We start from the raw sequence: 19790 nt of genomic DNA, 5'->3' as shown, positions 1-19790 counted from the left end.
TTCATTTTCATGACACTCTATTTCAAAGAAAAGGTTCATTGTAGCAAAACTTTCAGAAGATGAAAGAGCCTCTACTCCAGTTCTAATATTCTGCAGCTTATTGCTGAAAGGTTATGGGAAACATTTACTCAAACTATTCTTAAATAGAGATTATAATTATTTTTGAAGAAGATACACTGACATTCTTCTGGTATATCTGGGCTATAGTCCTACCTTGTAATTTCTTCAACACAGCTACTTCCATTTTCAGTACTTGCTTTGGCTGCTGAGCTGATTCGACCTTCAGTGCAACATTTTCCCGAGTAAGCAAGTCCAGTGCGTCGTAAATTTCTCCAAATCCTCCACCTCCTATTTTCCTCAACTATATTGTGAAAAAATAAAGACCAAAAACAGATTTAAAAGATGGGAGAAGAAAGGAAATAAAACAACAATTACTCTGTGTTCTGTCTGCTGTACCGTCTGCCATGCTGCAAACACTGTTGCATTACTAATAGATTTTTAAATAACAAAATCATATCCTTTGGTATGTACAAGAGCTACTGAATAATCTACAAAGGTAAACACAATTTGGAAGAAAATCCCAGGAAAACGTTAATACATTTGATCTTCATCTGCACTAAACTTCTTGCATTTAATCCAACAGGAGAGTGCAGTAGCATTCCCAACATGAATCTGATCAGTCAGCATGCTGAATAAAGTCTTTCCTCAAATAGCCACAAACTAACCAGAGACCTTCAAATACAAATGCACAGTGACATATTTTAAAATGCTATCTTTCTATCATTCTTTTTTGCAGAAATACGCACACTGAATAGTAAAGGTATAAAAGTTCTTGGACTTACTGAAAAGCAACAGCATTTTCTATTATATGAAGTGACTTAGAAATGGCTAAAATTATCTTTGAATACATATTTTAAATATGTCTGGTTTTCAGCATCAAAAATGTCAATGTTATTTCATGTAATGCTTTTATATGGTGATCTCCCCTGCAGCTACCACTCTGAAGTTGATAAAAGAAAAAAAGAGACAAAAAATAACTTAGCCTGAGAAACACACAATATCGTATTTTTACTATATTTTACCCTGAAAGAACTGACTTGGTTTTCTAAATGTCATTTGAAAACATACAGTTGCTATGGTTATCTGACTACACTGTATTAAATGCCATCTAAACATTCTGGGGATCTAGAGCTCAGCAATATGCTGACCTACCTTCAGATTCTGAAAATAAATCTAATGTCTCCTAATTCAGACAATCAGCCATCTGACTGAGAAGGAAAAACAATTTTAAAAATAGCCTCAGCCCCTAAGAATAAGGAAGAAGGCAACAGATAAAATCCTCATATTTTTTACTTGCATTTTTCAAGTCATATCACATGAATTTTTTGCTCTGTATGTTTACAATAGTCAGTATTTCATCATGCATGTTCTGTCCTGAAGACCTGATAGTATCGCAAGCAACAGCTACTTCAATATTCTTAAGATAAGGAAAACATGTACATTGCTCACTTCTGGCTAATTCATTGCCAATTTCAAAAAGGTGCATAGAATAGACAGCACAGCACCATTTCAGACCTACAGAAATAACTCACCATTTTATCATATAACTTCATTTACCAGTTTTGAGAAACAGCCAGACTGAGAGAGACTTCCTCTAAAAGGTTTTTTTTTTCCTGCTTGTGTGCTTAAAAGATATTTAAAATCAACCCAAAAGCAACAACAAAAAAATCACCACACTAATAAAATAAACTGATCAATTTCCATTGTCAGATAAAGTACACCAGAATCATTAACATACATCCAAAATTACATCAGTCAATAATTCCAGGCGCAGATGAAGCTCTCTTTGATTGTAGAAAAAATATTTCCCACGCTCCTTGTCACTGGGTCACACACCACATTCAGTGAAGAGCCCATGTTTTCCTCGCTCTTCTATTTGCTGTCAATGTCCCTGTAGAAGCCTTTCTCATTGTTTTCCACATCCCTCACCAGTTTCAACTGCCAGCTGAGCTCTGGCTTTCCTATATATTCATCCCACCACACAGTGGCAACATCTCCATATTAACCCTGGGCAGCCCATGCCTGCTTCCACCTCCTGTTCGCTTGTGGTTTGCTTTTGAGTTCAGACAGGAGTTGCCTGTTCAACCACACTGGCCTCCTGCCACATCTGCCCAACATCTGTTACCTTGACAGGGACCACATTTCCCTCTGTCACATCTGCACCACATTCTCCCATTTTGCACATTACTTTCAAGCTTCTCTTCTTTGCCTTCAGCATCTCACACCCCAAACTCATTCTCCCCCTTCTCTCTTCCAGTCCTATCTCTTTGTATACTTGAACGCTAAAGTATACAATTTCCAACAGGTTTTATCTTGGTACTTTCACTTACACTGCATGTTGAATAATGTTCTCAAACATCCCTAAAGACAATTATCATTACAAACACATCTCTCCAAGTCAGGATTGTAATAAATGTTTCAAAGACAGAAAAAGAAGAACGAGAAAAGGTATGAACAGGTGATGAAAGAAAATCCTAATAGATACAGAGACCAGTAGAGAGGGAGGGTGTCACTAAGGAAAAGATATTTTATAACAGCTCATCTATGCTTACTTTTCAAAATAGAATCACCCCAAAAAATGTCTAGGTTAAAACTAAATTTAATTGAGCATAGTTTTTAAAAATGTTTGTGTTCATAAATTCTAGGTGTATTTTCATTATTACAAAGACCGAGGTCCTGAGCAGTCAAACTGCCTTTAAGCTGCAAATCTTTACTAACTTCCAGAATGTGTACTTTTTTTTTTTCCTTAAACTGGTTACAACAAAATAATCTCATGCAATCACACTTCAGAGCTGCCATTCTCCAATGTAGGGAAAAAAAGCAGGATATTGGGAGAGTTCCACAAGGAACTACTCATAATTAGGGACAGTACTCATCGTCATCAAAACTTGAAAGTCCACTAGTTTATATCACCTCATCTTTCTACACGTGCAGTTTTTAAGTACAATACTGCTTCAGGAACACTAACTGAAATCTTTAATACCTCTGACCTAATAGGACGGTATCAATTATGTCACCATGTATGCGTCAAGCACTAAGGAATTTCTAAAATTTACATGCTATTTTCTTCCTCTAGAAGAATGTCCTATGAAATCCTGAATTCATAAAGAAGTGTATCACCTTAGATGCCATCAAGAAATCTCTAATGTTTGCTACAGAAATTAAGAAATTGAAGAGTTACCCACAGACAATATTTGGCTTTCATCTATCTGTAATACTTGATTTGGAGAGCATACAAGTTAAAATTTATAATCATATGAGATGAACAACAGCCTACTCTCAAAATTTTCCAAAAGACACCAATCTGATCATCATTATTCATTGCATAGGAAAATAAACCTGAAGAAAATGGAACTATTTTTGCACAAATCAGACAACTGACCGTGATATATCAGTATACTGTTATCTATTTATAACTCCATTTTATTCTGCTTGATCCAGTTTCAGATTATGCTTTCAGTTTTTACTTCACTACACTACTGAGATGCAATACAATAAAGTATTTTACAAATACTGACACTCCAAAGAGAGCTGTTTAGTTTCTGTTTACACAAAAGGAAATAGAAATGTTTCTTATACAAAGCTAGTATCAGCCTCCTGCATTTTTAAATGAAAGACAGGGCACAAGATATTTGAAATTATTTTCTTCATGTGACTTTTAAATGAACGATGAATCTGTATCTTCTATGTTTAGTCTCACGATTTTAAATAAAACACTGAAATAAGAGAGTAATATAAAGCAAAGACCGTGCAAAAAATAGTGATTCAGTACCCATTCACAGCCTACCAAACACAGAGATACCCAAAATGTTCTATTATGAAGTGGCCTCCTTCTTCTTTTTTTTTTTTTTTTTTTTAATCTCAAAAAAATCCACAAGCAGAAAAAAAAAAAAAATCTGAAGTAATCAGGGGAATGGAGAAGAAACTATGAGAACTCGGCCTGTTCTGCCCAGCAAAATAGTTTCAAATAGATAGTATTTCCCTCTAGATTTAAATCAAGGATATGAACACCAAAAGGGAACAGAGCTATTTATAGTAAAGCAAATACTGGCACACAATCATATGGATATAATCAGCCAGGAATACATCTATGCTACAAAATATAACAAACAAAAATCACTTCTAACTGGAAGAGCAGCAAGGTCCTGAAAGACCTTCCCATAAGAAGGAACAAATCTCACCATCTGACTAGTTTCTAGAGGGTGTCTGAGTTCCAAAATGAACTGACATAATCACTATCTGATTGGATTCAATACACTAACAGGACTCTTCCACTTACGCTCTGAACATACACTAAGTCATGATTTAAAAGCTTTCCTAGGTCACTAGCAGAAAAAAAAAAAAAAAACAAAAACAAAACACCACACCTTAAATCCATATAACTTTTTTTTCAAGGAGGATAAGAGGTATAAGCAGTTTTAAAGTCCTTTTGCCATTCAACCTAAGTATTAAGCAAAACAGAACTTTCAAGGATTTTGAAACAGATTTCAAAGCGCAAACTACTTCTTTTTAATAACGCATTTTAAAGAAGATGCACTGCATACTTACCACCTTCCATCTTTCTTTAACCAAGATTCCCACACTGAGGATGTCAGGCTGCTCCCCTCCTCCACTCATTGCAACCTCCGGATGGGATGAGCTGCTATGCCAAGTCTATGTCAGTAGAAACCATCCAGATGCCAGGAGTGGCTTCCATTGAACCAGGGTCTGCAGAAACAAAGCAGAGCATGGGATCCCAATGATTAACAGAATAACATGACATACAGAAAAAGTTGCGTTTCTCACCTACCATCTTGTTTTTGTATCCCATAGTGACTCACATTGGAATTCTAGCCTAACAACTTCCAGTACAGAAATTCAAGTATATTCTTCCTTATTTTTTTTAGCTTGCTGTCTCTCAAACCTCCAAGCCCAATCTCAAAATTGCACTAACAAATATAAACATTTTCAGAGTTGTGCTCTGTGGGAAGTTTCAAATTTCTGTAAATTCAAGACAGACAAGACAGCCCTTCACCAAGGGCAAGTCCTGCCTGACGAACCTAGTGGCCTTCTGCAATGGAGTAACTACATCAGTGGACAAAGGAAGAGCTACAGATGTTGTCTATCTGGACTTCTGTAAAGCCTTTGACACGGTCCCCCACAACATCCTTCTCTTTAAACTGGAGAGATATGGATTTGATGTTCAGTAGATGAGGAACTGGCTGGATGGCCACACCCAGAAAGTAGTGGTCAATGGCACAATGTCTGGATGGACACCAGTAACAAGTGGTGTATCTCAGAGGTCTGCACGGGGATCAGTAATGTTTAATATCTTCATCAATGACACAGACAATGGAATCAAGGGAACCCTCAACCAGTTTGTGGACGACACCAAGCTGAGTGGCACAGGTGACACAACTGAGGGATGGGATGCCATCCAGAGGGACCTAGACAAGCTCAAGAAGTGGGCCCATGTGAACTTCATGAGGTTCAGCAAGGCCAAGTGCAAGATCCTGCACCTTGGCCAGGGCAAACCCTGGTATCAGTACATGCTGGGGGATGAAGGGATTGAGAGCAGCCCTGAGGAGAAGGACTTGGGGTTACTGGTGGATGAAAAACTGGACATGAGGCAGCAATGAGCACTTGCAGCCCAGAAGGCCAATTGTATCTTGGGCTGCATCAAAAGGAGCGTGGCCAGCAGGTGGAGGGAGGTGGTTCTGCCCCTCTGCTCTGCTCTGGTGAGACCCCACCTGGAGTCCTGTGTCCAGCTCTGGAGCCCTCAGCACAGGAAAGACATGGACCTGTTGGAGAGGGGCCCGAGGAGGCCACAGAAATGATCAGAGGGCTGGAACAGCTCTGCTGTGAGGACAGACAGAGAATTGGGGTTGTTCAGCCTGGAGTTCCAGTTCTTAAAGGGGGCAGACTTTTTCAGATGTTTCAGCAGGGCCTGTTGTGACAGGACAAGGGGTAATGGTTTTAAACTAAAGGAGGGGAGATTCAGGCTAGACGTAAGGAAGAAATTTTTTACAATGAGAGTAGTAAAATACTGGCCCAGGTTGCCCAGAGAGGTGGTAGATGCCCCATTCCCGGAGACATTCCAGGCCAGGCTGGATGGGGCTCTGAGCAACCTGATCTAGTTGAAGATGTCCCGGCTCATTACAGAGGGGTTGGACCAGATGACCTTTGAAGGTCCCTTCCAACCCAAACTATTCTGTGATTCTATATCATAACTAATTTAAAATTGATTTTAATAACAACTTTAAAATCTATTTAATCATTTACTAAAAAATTGGTTGAATAATTGTAATATGTAATAAGAAGATTAAAGTAATATTAACCAAAATTTCCAAAATTAAACATAGATACTTAAATTGGAATTATAATTTAATTTATTGTACTGCACACAGACGATTCCATATTTCACAATGTGTTTCACTTAGCTAGGATTACTTGCAGTTAAATATGTCTAAAGTACAATTTTGTCGGTTTACTTCAGTGTAAAAATAGCTAAAAAAAAACCCAAAACCTGGTCTTGGGTAATTCTATCAGTTTAATTTTTTAATTTTCTGGCTTTAGGCAACAGTCTCTAAATCAAATTTTATATAGCAATATAAAAATTTGTCTTTTGGAGATTAATCCGTCCACAATGGCTCCCATGAACAACCACTACAACCAGTTAGAAGCTTAATTTAATTGTTTGAAGCTTTTCTAGAATTGTGCTTATTTGTTACACTGGTATAGTTATAAAAGATACAAGTGCAACTCTTTGTACATATTCTCCTATCCAATGATAAAACTCCTCAAAAGTGAATTAGCTTTGAGTTTATTTCTACCACTTCCAAAATTGCATAAACTAAAAGGGAAAAACTCTCTTCTCACTGAATCAACACAGAAATGGTATGTAACACTGGCACAACCACTCTGATTTAAATTAATACCCTGTCCTTCACATGCATAAATGCCAAGTTTACTACTGGGGCTAAATTATGCTTCTTAAAAAACAACCTGCTGCTTAAATGACCTGGCTTTTAAGAGAGACATTTGTTCAACATGACAGAAACTGTGAGGGTTTTTTTTAATTTTCTTTCATATTTATTTTTTGTATTTCATTTGTGCTTTTCTTGCTTCAATCATGAATTCTGACATCTAAACCAACTCCAAACAAAACAGACCTCTCTGGAGAAAAATTAGTCTGGATTAGTTGAAAATCTAAAATGATACCGAATTAGAGTGGATTACATCCCTGTAAAAGAGTGCTCATTCAGAATTTGTAGCCTGATTTCGTTTAATTCAAACAAACAAAGGGAAACCAAATTAAGATTGCATATTCTGAGTAACAGCATCCACCCTGCAATTTAATCAAGTTGAACTAAACCAATTTAAATTCTACTGGTAAATTCTCTGCTGCAGATAAGGTCAAAATTCTAAAGACGACTATAGTCATTTATGTGAACAGTCTTAACTTTACTAACCACCGACCATAATTACTGGCCTCTCTAACGGAATTATAACACAGTCGGGAACTAAGTCAAAGAGAAAATGAAACAGCACTAATGAAAGGAAAAAGGTCTGTTTCCAAAATTACATGCTTACAGCACATACAGCGACTTTTCCATTTACTCAAATATTTGCTTCCACCACACCCCAGTTACATAAAAGTAGGTGGTGGTCTTCACTAAATAATATGTTTACTCCTGCACTGGGACTTCAAGGGGTTTGTTAGATGGTTGTGGTTTTGTTTTGCTTTTGTTTGTTTGTTTTTTCCTGATATCCTGCTTAAAAAAAGTAACAGAGAAAGTGTGGGACTACAGTGGATCCGTGGATTCCCTGACGGAGGGCATGGGAACAGAAATTAGCCTTGAAGATATTAAGGCCTACCCATGAGAAAGATGGGAGTAAATAAATATGCAGAGATGTTAAGGATGTACCCGTGAGAGAGAAGGGAGTAAAAGAGTAACATTGATGATAGCAAAAAATAGCCAATGAGATGTTACTGCTGTAACTTGTAACCAATAGTGAAGAGACACATGAATTGGTAAAACTGTATAAAAATGCACTTGTGGCAATAAATGGCATCTACTACTTTCATCCTGGAAGAACTTGGTCTATGTCGTTTGTCCGTCTCAACCACGATAAGAAAGCATTCATTTCACTGAAGCAAAATCTAAAACTGGCAAGTATTAATTTTACTAAAGCATTCAAATGAGCAAAATTCATTCACCTGAAAAGCAGATGCTTTATTAAAGCAAAGATACAACAACAGTAGTTTAAAGATTTTTATTAACACTGCTATCAGCCTTGACCTGATACCTGATTTGATGCTTTTTTTTTAAACTACATTTCAAATCACAATTTATAGTCTCAGCTCTGACACACATTTCTGAGAGCTATTAACTCATGGATTCCTGAGCATACTAAGAGTAACTGGCCCAGAATGTAATGGTACAATACATATATGCACAGAACCATCCCATACCTCAAGAATTATCATAGAAGTGCCATATTACTGCAGATAACATCTGCATGGCCAGGATAACAAAATCTTCTTCATTTATATACAATTCCTCAATCCTATTCCAATACACTAATTCCTTGTTATATCTCTTGTCATCCTATATTATTACAAAGCAATAAGATCTACTCTATATCATCAGACATCAGTACTGAAAACACCAAAACCCCAGGACCCATTAAAATGTCACACAGAGCAGGCAACAGTTCCCTCCTGAGTCCCTGAAGGCAAGGTGCTAAAAATGACCTGAAGCACAATAATCAACTGCAAGCACCACTTAACTTGAAAAATGCAAGTTTCACAAACATGTTGACGTTAATTTGAAGAATCCTGTTTCCTTCGAGACCCCAAATAAAGTAGCAGGAGGATTCAGACACAAATTACAAGGCCAGAAAGCTTGAAATTAGCCCCAACTTTTATGTGATCAGGCCACATAACCTTATCCCATGTAAGAGTCCAAATGATGAAGAGTCCCCTGTCTTTACTGGTAACATGTTCCAATATGTCCCTTCCCTCACAGTGAGCACAATTTGTTTTGTTTCAAGATTTTATCTGTCCACTTTGTTACAGTTTTGGCAACCAAATTCCATTCCCGGTAATTTCACCTCATTTAAGTATCTCAACACATTTTTTAACCTACTCTAAGTTACTAAATTAAGCTTTAAGCCTTTCTTCCTATTCCATGGGTCTTTTATGCGGTTCTCCTTCGAAAATCCTCTCCTTGCTCCATCCACACTCTTCTTGTAGTATGGGCAGCACCAACACTGGATTACACTTGATCATACCAATACTTCATATCAAGAAAACATTTTTTTTTTTTTTTAATATTTGGGATAGTAGTCTTATTTTCCTAATTTAAGTCTAAAGATGTTTTATACTTTTCCTAAATAATGACTGTATCAGATATTTATACACCTCCATGCTTACACTCAGGCAAGAATATTGTTTCTTTAAAGCCTTTATTCACAATATGATCTAGACTGGGTTTCATTGCTCTGATGTGTTCTCTAATGACCTTAAAACTGTATAACTGAAAATCTGTTGGTTAAGAATGTACTGCAGTGGATAAGTATTTTTATACTATTTACCTAGTAACAGAAAGCACATATTCTGGAAGGTGCAATTTAGGTTACAATTGCCTTCTCTGAATTCATGTGGGGAAAAAAAAGGACATTATTGGAGAGGACTACATTTAAAGGACTTCTGGACAGACATAAATATGCATTCTTTGGAGGTGGTGCCAAGAACAAAATTGAAAGTGAAACTTCTCTGAATTTTGAAGGATTTGAATACAGACTGTTTGGCCCATTCTAAATTTCACAGACTCAAAGACTCAAAAGTACATACTATCACATTTGTATTACTGAAATACAGCCATATGTTGCTTTCAACATAGCTGTTTAGCAGCCTACAATGCTGTGAAACAATTAAAGATAGCTCCAGTATGTTCTGTATCCCACTGAAGACAATGAATATTTAATTACATGCAGCTAAGGTGCAAGCTTTCCCTTATTCAACAGATAAATCCTGTAGCAGTGCAGTTCTCTAGGTATCAGTACATTTATTTTCTGCACAGCAAACGCTTCTTTATAATTATTCTAAAAAAGTAACAACCATTTTAATTGCAACATACCCCATAAAATTCTATATTAACTCATCAGTTTCCTTATCAGACCGTTTTATCAGATGAGTGGAAATGTGTAAGATCACAGAATTATCACAATTAAAGGCAGTTGGCCCTTTGTCAAATTTATTTCCAAGTGACATGTCATGGAATAACTAGGACAACACAATGAGTACAGATTTGTTCCATACCATAAGCTTTTGCCTGGGAACTGACCACAGTATAATATAACAGGTAAAGGATTAGTGCTTATATCCAGAATTTAATATTGTACAAACAGCATTATTTAAAACTCTTCAACCCGCTTAACTGTTTTTAACTATATATCACCCACACAAAAGATTTCTTTAATTTACCCCAATCAAGTATACTAAGGGATGATAAGCTACTAGAAAACAACAGTGCAAAATTTCCGGAAAAAAAAGTCAATTTTGTAAAAGCTGATTCTAGCTCACCAAGCAAAGACAAACATTTTACGTAATTTTTGTGTGTGTATATAATTTATTTAGAGATGGCCCCAAACTGAAGCCAATCTCTGCTTACCAGCCTTTGTAGATGTTTAAATCCAGATCTAAGGTTGAGAAAGCAGCACAGACAGTTTTGGCTGAATGGAGGTACTCAAGGTTTCAGGGCAAAGCAAGTAAGGGCAGAAGATTACTTCTGTTCCACAAAAAGGAAAAATATACATCCTGTTGCCTCCTCCATGGAATAATATCAAATTTGCTATTAGGAACTCTATGTGCTTATTAAGAGCTCTAACTGCCTGCTTTCAGTTCACTTAAGAAACTAGTAAATTAACTGGAGTTTACCGAAGTTGCTTTCCACTTCCGTACTTTCTACTTTTGTGCAGAAGAACTTAAAGGAACAAATAAATGATTAATATGTCAGCATAAAGAGAAAATCAGGGCAGGAAATGTTCAAAGGTCCTAATTTCACCACATTTCTGGTAAAGTCCACTCCCTTAGACAGGCTAAGAAGCATGTTCAAATTGCAGATTCTAAGGCCAGAAATGTTTTAAGTGTGTCTATTTGAACATCCAAACTAGAAAGGTACCCTACACTAACAGTCCGAATATCTTATAAAAGCATTCATTAGAATCTGGGATCCTGAAAATAATTATTCAGCATGCCAATGAGAAAACTAAAATTAAGATCTTGACCTAAATTTCCAACTGTACTGGTTATAAAGAAAATACTTTTTAAAATTCTACACATAACAAATGCCATTTTATGTCTTCCTATCTCAAGCTCTTGGGTGCCAAAATACTCATCACCACTTGCAGATTCCAGGTGTGAAAAGCTCCCAACTGTCTTCTGTGCTGTTGCCAAAGAGTCTAGATTTCCTTCTGGCAACTTCTGCACTTCCAGCTATGTTGTTATTACAGAAGTAGCAATATTTTCTCAGTTTGAAGACAGAGTTAAAAATATAACATTTAGTTTCAAGATAACAGCCTTATTTTAAAAACACATATTTCAAGGTACAACACTATTTCCAGTTTGCAAGAGAATTCAGCACCAAAATGTTACAAAAATCCAAGGCAAAGTTTATGGAAGGAGTAAATTATCTCTTGCTAAACCAACTGATACAGGTGGCAAAACCATACACATTTTAGGCACACAAACCCTTCTTCAAGTCCAATATAGAGTGAGAAACTTTAAAATTAAAGTGAACTTGAAAGCAATTGCATCGAAGTAAACTTCAGTATTTTTGCTTGATTAGACCAAATGAGATAAAAGGTACTCAATACCTTGTCAGACAGATAGGGAAGCACCTGGGGAGGTGCATGACAGGGTTGTGGTTCCTATGAGAAACACAGCATATAATTTATTACCTGCAGAAAATTTTGGTCAGGGAAAACTAGAATGAGTCATAAAACAAAAACTCTGTTTAACCCATGATATTTTTGCCATGGAATTTTTCAGCCGAGTGAGTTAATTTCCTAATTTGATCTGTCACACAATTGCACAAGGATTTATGTCACAACAAGAATGGAAATTAGCTGTGGGAGACAGGGAAAGGCTGGACTGCTGTGGTGCTTTCAACTCCATCCAGTTGTTGACCTACAGCCTCAGGTACAGAGCCTTTCATACTCATGTAGAAATCTAACTCTTTGGAGAGGTTAACTTCATTCCAAATAACACTGTATTATTCTCAGTTTTCTTCTATAACTCAGTGAGCTCCAAATCAAAAAGAGGCTTGTGAAACCTTATTAATAAGTCAAAAAATATTTTTAAAACCCTAAAAGTGACATTTTTTTTTGTTCTTGTTTTTGTAAAGCTGTATTTCTGTGTCTTAGATTCACTACAATTGTTGTGGTGTTTACAACAAACCTCAATGGAACTAGAAGATGGGGATTTTTTGCTGTTATAAGAATCTGTTTTACCTGTCATAATAGCCTTCTTCAAAGAAACTAGTTCTCTCATCACTTAAATGAAGTGAAAAATATTTTTAAGCATGCAAATGGAAAGTCAGTTCTGCAGCTACTTAAATTATACAGCATTACAATAATTATTTTGCTAGATCCTTGTAAAATTTCCATTGCAGAAGAGTTAAGTGATTGCAAAGCATGGTTTTGAAAACTGATACAAAGACAGCTTGAAGTAAAACAACAAAGATAGTTTTATATTATATTACTATGTCACTATTGAAAGTATTTCTCCTCTGGAATTATCAACAAAATAAAAATTGTTGTTTCCAGACCTCTGAAATGTTGTAATAGTCAGTTACCTTCTTAGGATACACTTAGAATATTAATAGATTACTACCAATGTCAGTAACTTTATACACCAAGGAATAACATAAATTGGTCCTGAAGTATTTCTCTTTCTGCTAGTACTATCTACCTCTATTATTTCATAAAACAATTTTGTCAGCGAGGAAAAACATAAAGGCCCAACCCAGGCATACAATACAAAACTTCAGAAGGCAAGAAGGCAAACAGTACACTGCTCTGAAGAATTTCTTCCAAAACCTACACAACTTTTGGCAGTAATAATACAGTGATTTTTAGAGGAGAAAAGCTGCTGCTAAGGACCGTGCAAGAATAATGCAAGAACATATTTATAACTAAATGCTATTAACTTCTGAATGCTTAAACCAGACAAGTGAAGTTTGGGCCAAACACTAAACATAGATGGGAATAACACCTAACTTTTTTGAAACCAAAAAAAAAAATTAAAATAATAATTTTAGGAAAAAAAAATTCAGCAGAGGAAATCTAGATACAACTTTAGGAATTACTAGATACATGACATGTGAATAGCAAAATGCTGTCTGTACTGATAAGTGTTCAAATGATCAACAACACTGCCAGTAGCAGACAAGCAGCCCTGCTGGCAGACCACAAGACCATTCTCACTGTACAGTGCCCTGGCTACAGCACCATGCATGAAGCAATCTGGACCTCTCTAAAAAAAGCTAAGAATCACCTTGATATGTCAGTTGATAAAGCACATTACAAAAACATGGTGAATAAGGCCTGACAGTTAGCTAAGTAAAACAGGAGAAAAAGAGATTAATCATATTTTTTTAATCTGTAATGTCTAATCTCTTAAAATCCTTAAGGGCATGTAACTCTAAATCTGCAGCAGTACTGTGATAAAGAGAGGGCACTGGCCACGCACACATGGGTATTCCATCTCCTTAAATACCTGGAGACAGTAGCTCTCCTTTTTGCCAAAGTGTGAAACAAGAGCAGTAACTGCTACACCAAGCAAGAACACTCCAAAAGAGCCTAGCTGACAGGATGGCCGAACCTGAGTGAGCCCACGCAGTGCAGGAGGTCTACCAAACTCTGACAGGCTTTGGCCTCCTCGATGAGGGGACTGCACAGCCATCCTGTCACACAATGCAGCAATCCCTGAAAGAGTTAAGACGCACCATCACATTATGGTTTATGCAGGAGACACCTCAATATATTCAAGGAGGATTGTACCTTCCAGCAGTAGATAACAGTGCTAGAGAAGTCAGGCACAAAGAGAAGATGAAAAACCACAGAGATCCTGTGCTGACTCTCATGTCAAGACCAACTCAGCACTGATGTCAACATCCTTGGCACCAGTGTGTAGGAGACAGCCATGTTAAGTGGGCTCTTATGAACTGCCAAATGACACAAGAGTTGGGAAATGGCTTGGTGCTTGGCTATTCTGAAGGTAGTGTCACTAAGGCAGCTAAAATAAACACGCAACAAGCTATTGCCAGCAGAACAGCACAAGCTGTTAGTTTGAGCTGGCTTCAGAGAGGCTCTCTACAGGGTCATGGAGTCTCTCACCTCTTCACAGGATATTCCACAGTGATCACCTGGGTTCAGGTGATATTGAATCTAGAAGCACAATCCACAAAAACAAAGGAGATGGGTAGCTCATCTGGGACTGTCTGACCAGTCTGTCCCTAAAACAAAAAAAAAAGATTGTGCTGGGAACTTCCAACATACCAGGCTTAGAGTCAACAACATGACTTGGTCAGAGCGTGCACTTGCTTTGTAGCCATTGTTGAAGGCAGCTTCAAGCAACAGTGGCTGAAACTTGAGCTCCTAATTGGAGGTCCTTCAAGGTTTGAAATGAGAGAGAGGTACTAAAAAAAACAAACCAAAATGGAACTTTGGAAAAGGCATTTAAAGTTGGGACAAATCCAAAAATATCAACTTAATCTGCAGTAGAAAAAAATTAGGTTAGACAGTAGAAAAAGAGATAGCATGGACAGCTAATGACAAGAGCAGACAGGCTGCAATAGATCAAAGATCCACCAAGCCACATCTCCTGTCTCTGACTGTTGCCAGCAGCAGACATCTATGGAAGAATACAAGGACACAGAAAGCATATAATCATGCTTTCCCAGAATATTTTCTGAGAATATAGCCAGCTGAGACACAAAACACTTCCTGAGCCAAAGGAGGTATTTAAGATTTTTCGCCTCTGAGTTCATCAGATCTTTTCTGAACCCATGAAAGCTTTTAGCATCCATAACACTCTACTGCAAGTAAATAGTAACTTAATTCCATGGTGTGGAAAGAAGCACATCTTCATTGCCAATTTATCTTCTGCTAGTTACATTTGAGGTTCACTAATCCTTGCACTGGAAGGCAGACTTTACAGTTGCTCCCTGTTCACCTCTTAATCCCGCATCAGGAATACACTGCTACCATATGACCCTTTGTTTATCTCTTCACCTATTTAGTGTTTCACTGATTTTTATCACCATCTGTGTGCTTGCTCCAGTTCTACTACATCCCCTCTGAGATGTGAAGACCAGCATTCTTATCGTGCACTGACTTGCTACTTTCAGAGAATCTGCAAGACCTTATTCTAAATAAGTAAGCTCATCACTGTGTAAATTTTAAAATTATTTTTCTTTAAGTGAACTACTTTATGATAATTTTCATATGCCATTACCTCAGACAGAGTTGTGAGGTCTTTCTCCAGCTCTTACCTGTCCATCTTCATCTTTACTAATTTTAATACCCTTGACTTTGTAACTTCAATATTTGCTTCTTTTCTAGATCATCTGTGAATACATACTACAGCACAGTGTGCTATAATCTTTAGGCTGATAAGCTATCATTTATGAAGCTCAACATTTAGATTTCTAATTCAGGTTCCACTAAAAAAATATTTTTGCACAAATTATTCACATATAAAAAAACCTTAGTCATGATATTCCATCTGGATCATTAATGACTCTGCTTTCAAATTTGGAATGGATTCCTTGGATCACAATCCTTCTTCAAAAGATCATTATTCAGCATGCAACATAATTCATGATGACATTTTTTATAAATACTGCTTGACCCATTTCTGCTTTATTTTGGTCTTGCAAACCAAGCAGCCTCTCTAACATAGACCAAGTAGGAAGCAAGTATAAAATATCAATTAAGAAAGACTTGAAAAAGGTCAGAAGAAATCCAACATGAATGAACAGCAGGTATGGGGAATTTCTAAGTAGAAAAAAATCAAATAATAGATTGTAAATTACAGCAATGGCAAATTACAGGGAGAAAGCAAAATAGACTGAGAAAGAAAAATAAAATACAGTAAAACTAATAATAAGTCTTTCTTCAGACAGTAGGAATAGAAAGCTTGCCAAAGAATATGTAGGACCAACAAACTGTCAGGGTATAAGAGGGGTATTCAAAAAAAGGTAAGACTGCAAGAAAGAAGCTCAATTATTTTTTTTCATCTGTGTTGACAGTGGAAAAAAAGAATGAGAAAATACCCAGAAACACCTCTTTTTGCAACACATCAGAACATTTGCCTTAAATTGAAGTGACTGAAGAAAGCAACAGGAAATAAGTAAAACAAAATTAAAAGTAATGTCACCAGTCACATGCTATTTAGCTAGGTTTAAAATAAACTTAATAATCAAATAAGTAATCGATTTATGATGGTACATAACCTCTTATTTATACTTGCACTGGCACATAAGGATCAGAGGGTGTCAAACATATTGCCAACTTTTTAAAAAGTGTTACATGGGACATCCAATAAGCTTCAGGCTGGGAAATCCAATAGTTGTACCCAGCAAATTAATAGAAGCTGTAATGATTAAGAGTATTACTGCACACTTGAATAAAAGTTATATAGTCGAGAAATTTCAGAGGTCTCAAAAAAGGCAGAAAGTCATGCGGGTAAGACAGGGCAAGGGGTAAGAAAGGAGCGGAGAGTCAGGCTAGACATCAGGAAAAAAACTTTTTACTATCAGGGTGGTGAAACACTGGCACAGGTTGCCCAGAGAGGTGGTAGATGCCCCAACCCTGGAGACATTCAAGGCCAGGCTGGACGGGGCTCTAAGCAACCTGATCTGGTTGAAGATATCATTGCTGGGTGGAGGGGAGGGGAGCTTGGACTTGATGAACTTCAGAGGTCCCTTCCACCCCAAACCATTCTACGATTCAAATAAAGTCTATTTGGATTCCTAAAGGGTACTTGATGAAGTCTGTTCAGAGAAAATAAACAGACATGGCATAAGAGGACAAGTCCTTTACACAAAAAAACAGCCAGTTAAAAAGCAGGAAACAGGGGACTAAACAGCCATTTCACACACTCTAAAGAGTAGAGCTCTGCAAGGAGCAGGACATGATCTCTGCAGTTCAAGGTTTTAACAGATAACCTGGAAACAGGGTGAAAACTAAGGTAGCAAAAATTGGCTGACAATAATATGTGACCTGGTTTTCATAAAGAGAAATAGAGAAAAGATGAAGGACAACTGTGAGGAACTGCTGGGTGACTTCATGGTACCGAATAACCAGGCAATAAAATGGTAGGAACCAGGCTCAGAACAAATGTGAGAAAGGAGTTCTTCATGGACTAGTAGCTAACCTGTGAAACTTCTTGTCAACAGATACTGTGAGTGATAAAGGTTTACAATGATTCAAGAGGATATTAGACAACTACTCCATGGAAAAGAAAACTATTATAGGTTACTGAAAATACATATTAAGCATATTCATAGAATCATATAATCGTTTGGGTTGGAAGCAACTGTCCTGGTTTCACCTGGGATAGTTAATTCTCTTCCCAGTAGCTGGTATAGTGCTGTGCTTTGGATTTAGAATGAGGAGAAAAAAAAAATACAAACCGTTGTATGCAAGAAACACTCAAGATCTCCAAGTACAACTTGTTCCATTATTTCAACTTCTATTTTTCATGTGCTCTCCCTTCCATTTTATGCTGGGTTTAGTCTCTAGTCTCAGTGCCTATTTGTAACGCTCTTATCCACTTACATATTTCCTATTCCCTTCAGCACCAGGCTTCTCAGTCAATGCAGATTTTCACATCCATATTAAAAACTAATACTAATCAAGCCACAAGCCTGAATTTGACCTCTAATAAAGGTGCATCAAGCCACTTTGCAAAACACAATGAAAGTATGTTGATTTAATAACTTGCAACTGCAGTACAGGCCTGCTACTTCCAACAATCTTTCATATTCACTCATGTTTTGTCACCTGTGATTGAAGTAGAATACTCCTTTTTAAAATTGGTATCATTACACAGAGCAAATTTGTGATCCTGTTAACCAGTAAAATTAGTAACATGTTCAACTGAAGTATCAAAATCTATTACAACATATATTTTTTAAAATACACAATAATATATCTTTTAAAATGATTTTCCATGAATATTTTACAAAATGTTAACTTACATTAAAAAGATTAAAGGAAAAATGGCTTGGAGCAGTGTGGAATTGGAAGCAATTTTAAATACAGCAGAAAACCATTTATAGGCTATTAAATGCACCTCAGTTTTGGTGACATTAATTCATTAATGTTCATTATATTTTAACAGTTATGACCTCATTTATATTCTTAAGTAAATATAAAAAAAACTCTTATAATACTACTTTCGGTAAAATACTGTGTGGTAATAATGTAAAGTTTTAAATTATACCTATTGCTGTAGAAAAAAAGTTAAGCTATTCACAGAATATGCTAATACATTAAAAGACTTTCAAACATGAAAATGTACAGTGTTATCAAAATCACTTAACATCACATAATCATTCTCAAATGATATCACAGCTAAGTACTGCTACTTGAATTAAAACAGTTCTTTAATAAAAAAATCAGAATCAGTTTTGAAATTACTTCTTAAATTTGTTCGCTATTTAGGTTGCACTTGCCATTTACGCCATATGACAGAGAGATTCTAATTCAAATTTTGGCAGCAGACATACATATTTTTTAAAGCTTTTCTAAAATCAAAGATTCACTTCACAAAAGAGACTGATATTACTAAAAGTCCATAGAAGTACACCATTTTTTGCTAATTCCATTCTACTAACAGAATTGCAGCAAAATATCGTAATCTCTCATAACCTTCAGTGTAGCTTGCCACAGGATCTCACCCATTCATTTTCTGAATAAGCCGACGGCTGCTCCTCTCAAGTCCAACCTCCCTATTCTACCTCTCACTTTCTTCACTTCCCTTTGGTCTTAACCCGCTGCCTCACAACGCTGCAGTCACAGCTGTGATCAGTCCTCATGTGTGTGACCAGCTCTTCTTTATTACAGAATAACAGGTCCAGAACTTCTCCTAGGAAATTCATCCAGCACATCAAAAACTTGTCCTTAACACTCTGGACTATACAATGAACTCGACTAAGGAACATATCTCTGACAATACTGGCTCTCCAGAAGAATTTCCTTTCCACCTAGCTCAGTTCCCTGATCTAAATCAGTATGTTGCAATACAAATCCTTCCACCAGGACAGCATAGGATTGCTTTCAAGGTAGCAATGCTAGTTTAAAGTATCTTTATGTATATGTAAAGTAAAGCATAGCTGGCATTAGCTTAGCTGGACATTACCACTGTCAATAATATATTTTTCTCCTCTCCAGCCTAGCTAAAAGCCTTGCTTTATGCAATGCACTCTAATAAAATTTTTGTCCCAGAGACTGCAATTATGCCAAAATACTGATAATTCAATTATTTAGAACCATCTGTACAACAAGAAAACCTTGTGGAATCTGCAAAAGAATTTAAATTCAAAAATACACTAAAACCACACAGGCTTAGTCCTCTGTTAAATCATAATCACATGCCAATCAAGTGTTTTGGTTTTGTTTTGTTTTTTTAAACATCTGACCTACTTCTCACCCACCCAATTATTTTTCTCAAT

General features: G+C 36.7%; 1 protein-coding gene across 1 annotated transcript in view; it reads right to left on the bottom strand.

Moving 5' to 3' along the window:
• The window catches only part of TTBK2 (tau tubulin kinase 2), a 105366-nt gene that overhangs the window by 72356 nt on the left and 13220 nt on the right, over positions 1-19790 (bottom strand). The window contains exons 2-3 of the mRNA XM_082058875.1: positions 4609-4767; positions 214-361 (exon numbers count right to left, since the gene is read on the bottom strand). Of these exons, the coding sequence (XP_081915001.1) occupies positions 214-361; positions 4609-4677 (217 nt within the window). The 5' untranslated portion in view covers positions 4678-4767. The remainder of the gene's footprint in view (positions 1-213; positions 362-4608; positions 4768-19790) is intronic.

Source organism: Streptopelia decaocto (assembly GCF_964273445.1).
Source record: "Streptopelia decaocto genome assembly, chromosome: 7".
NCBI lineage: Eukaryota > Metazoa > Chordata > Aves > Columbiformes > Columbidae > Streptopelia > Streptopelia decaocto.
Note: the sequence above shows the minus strand (reverse complement) of the source record. Positions and strands in the feature narration are given on the sequence as shown.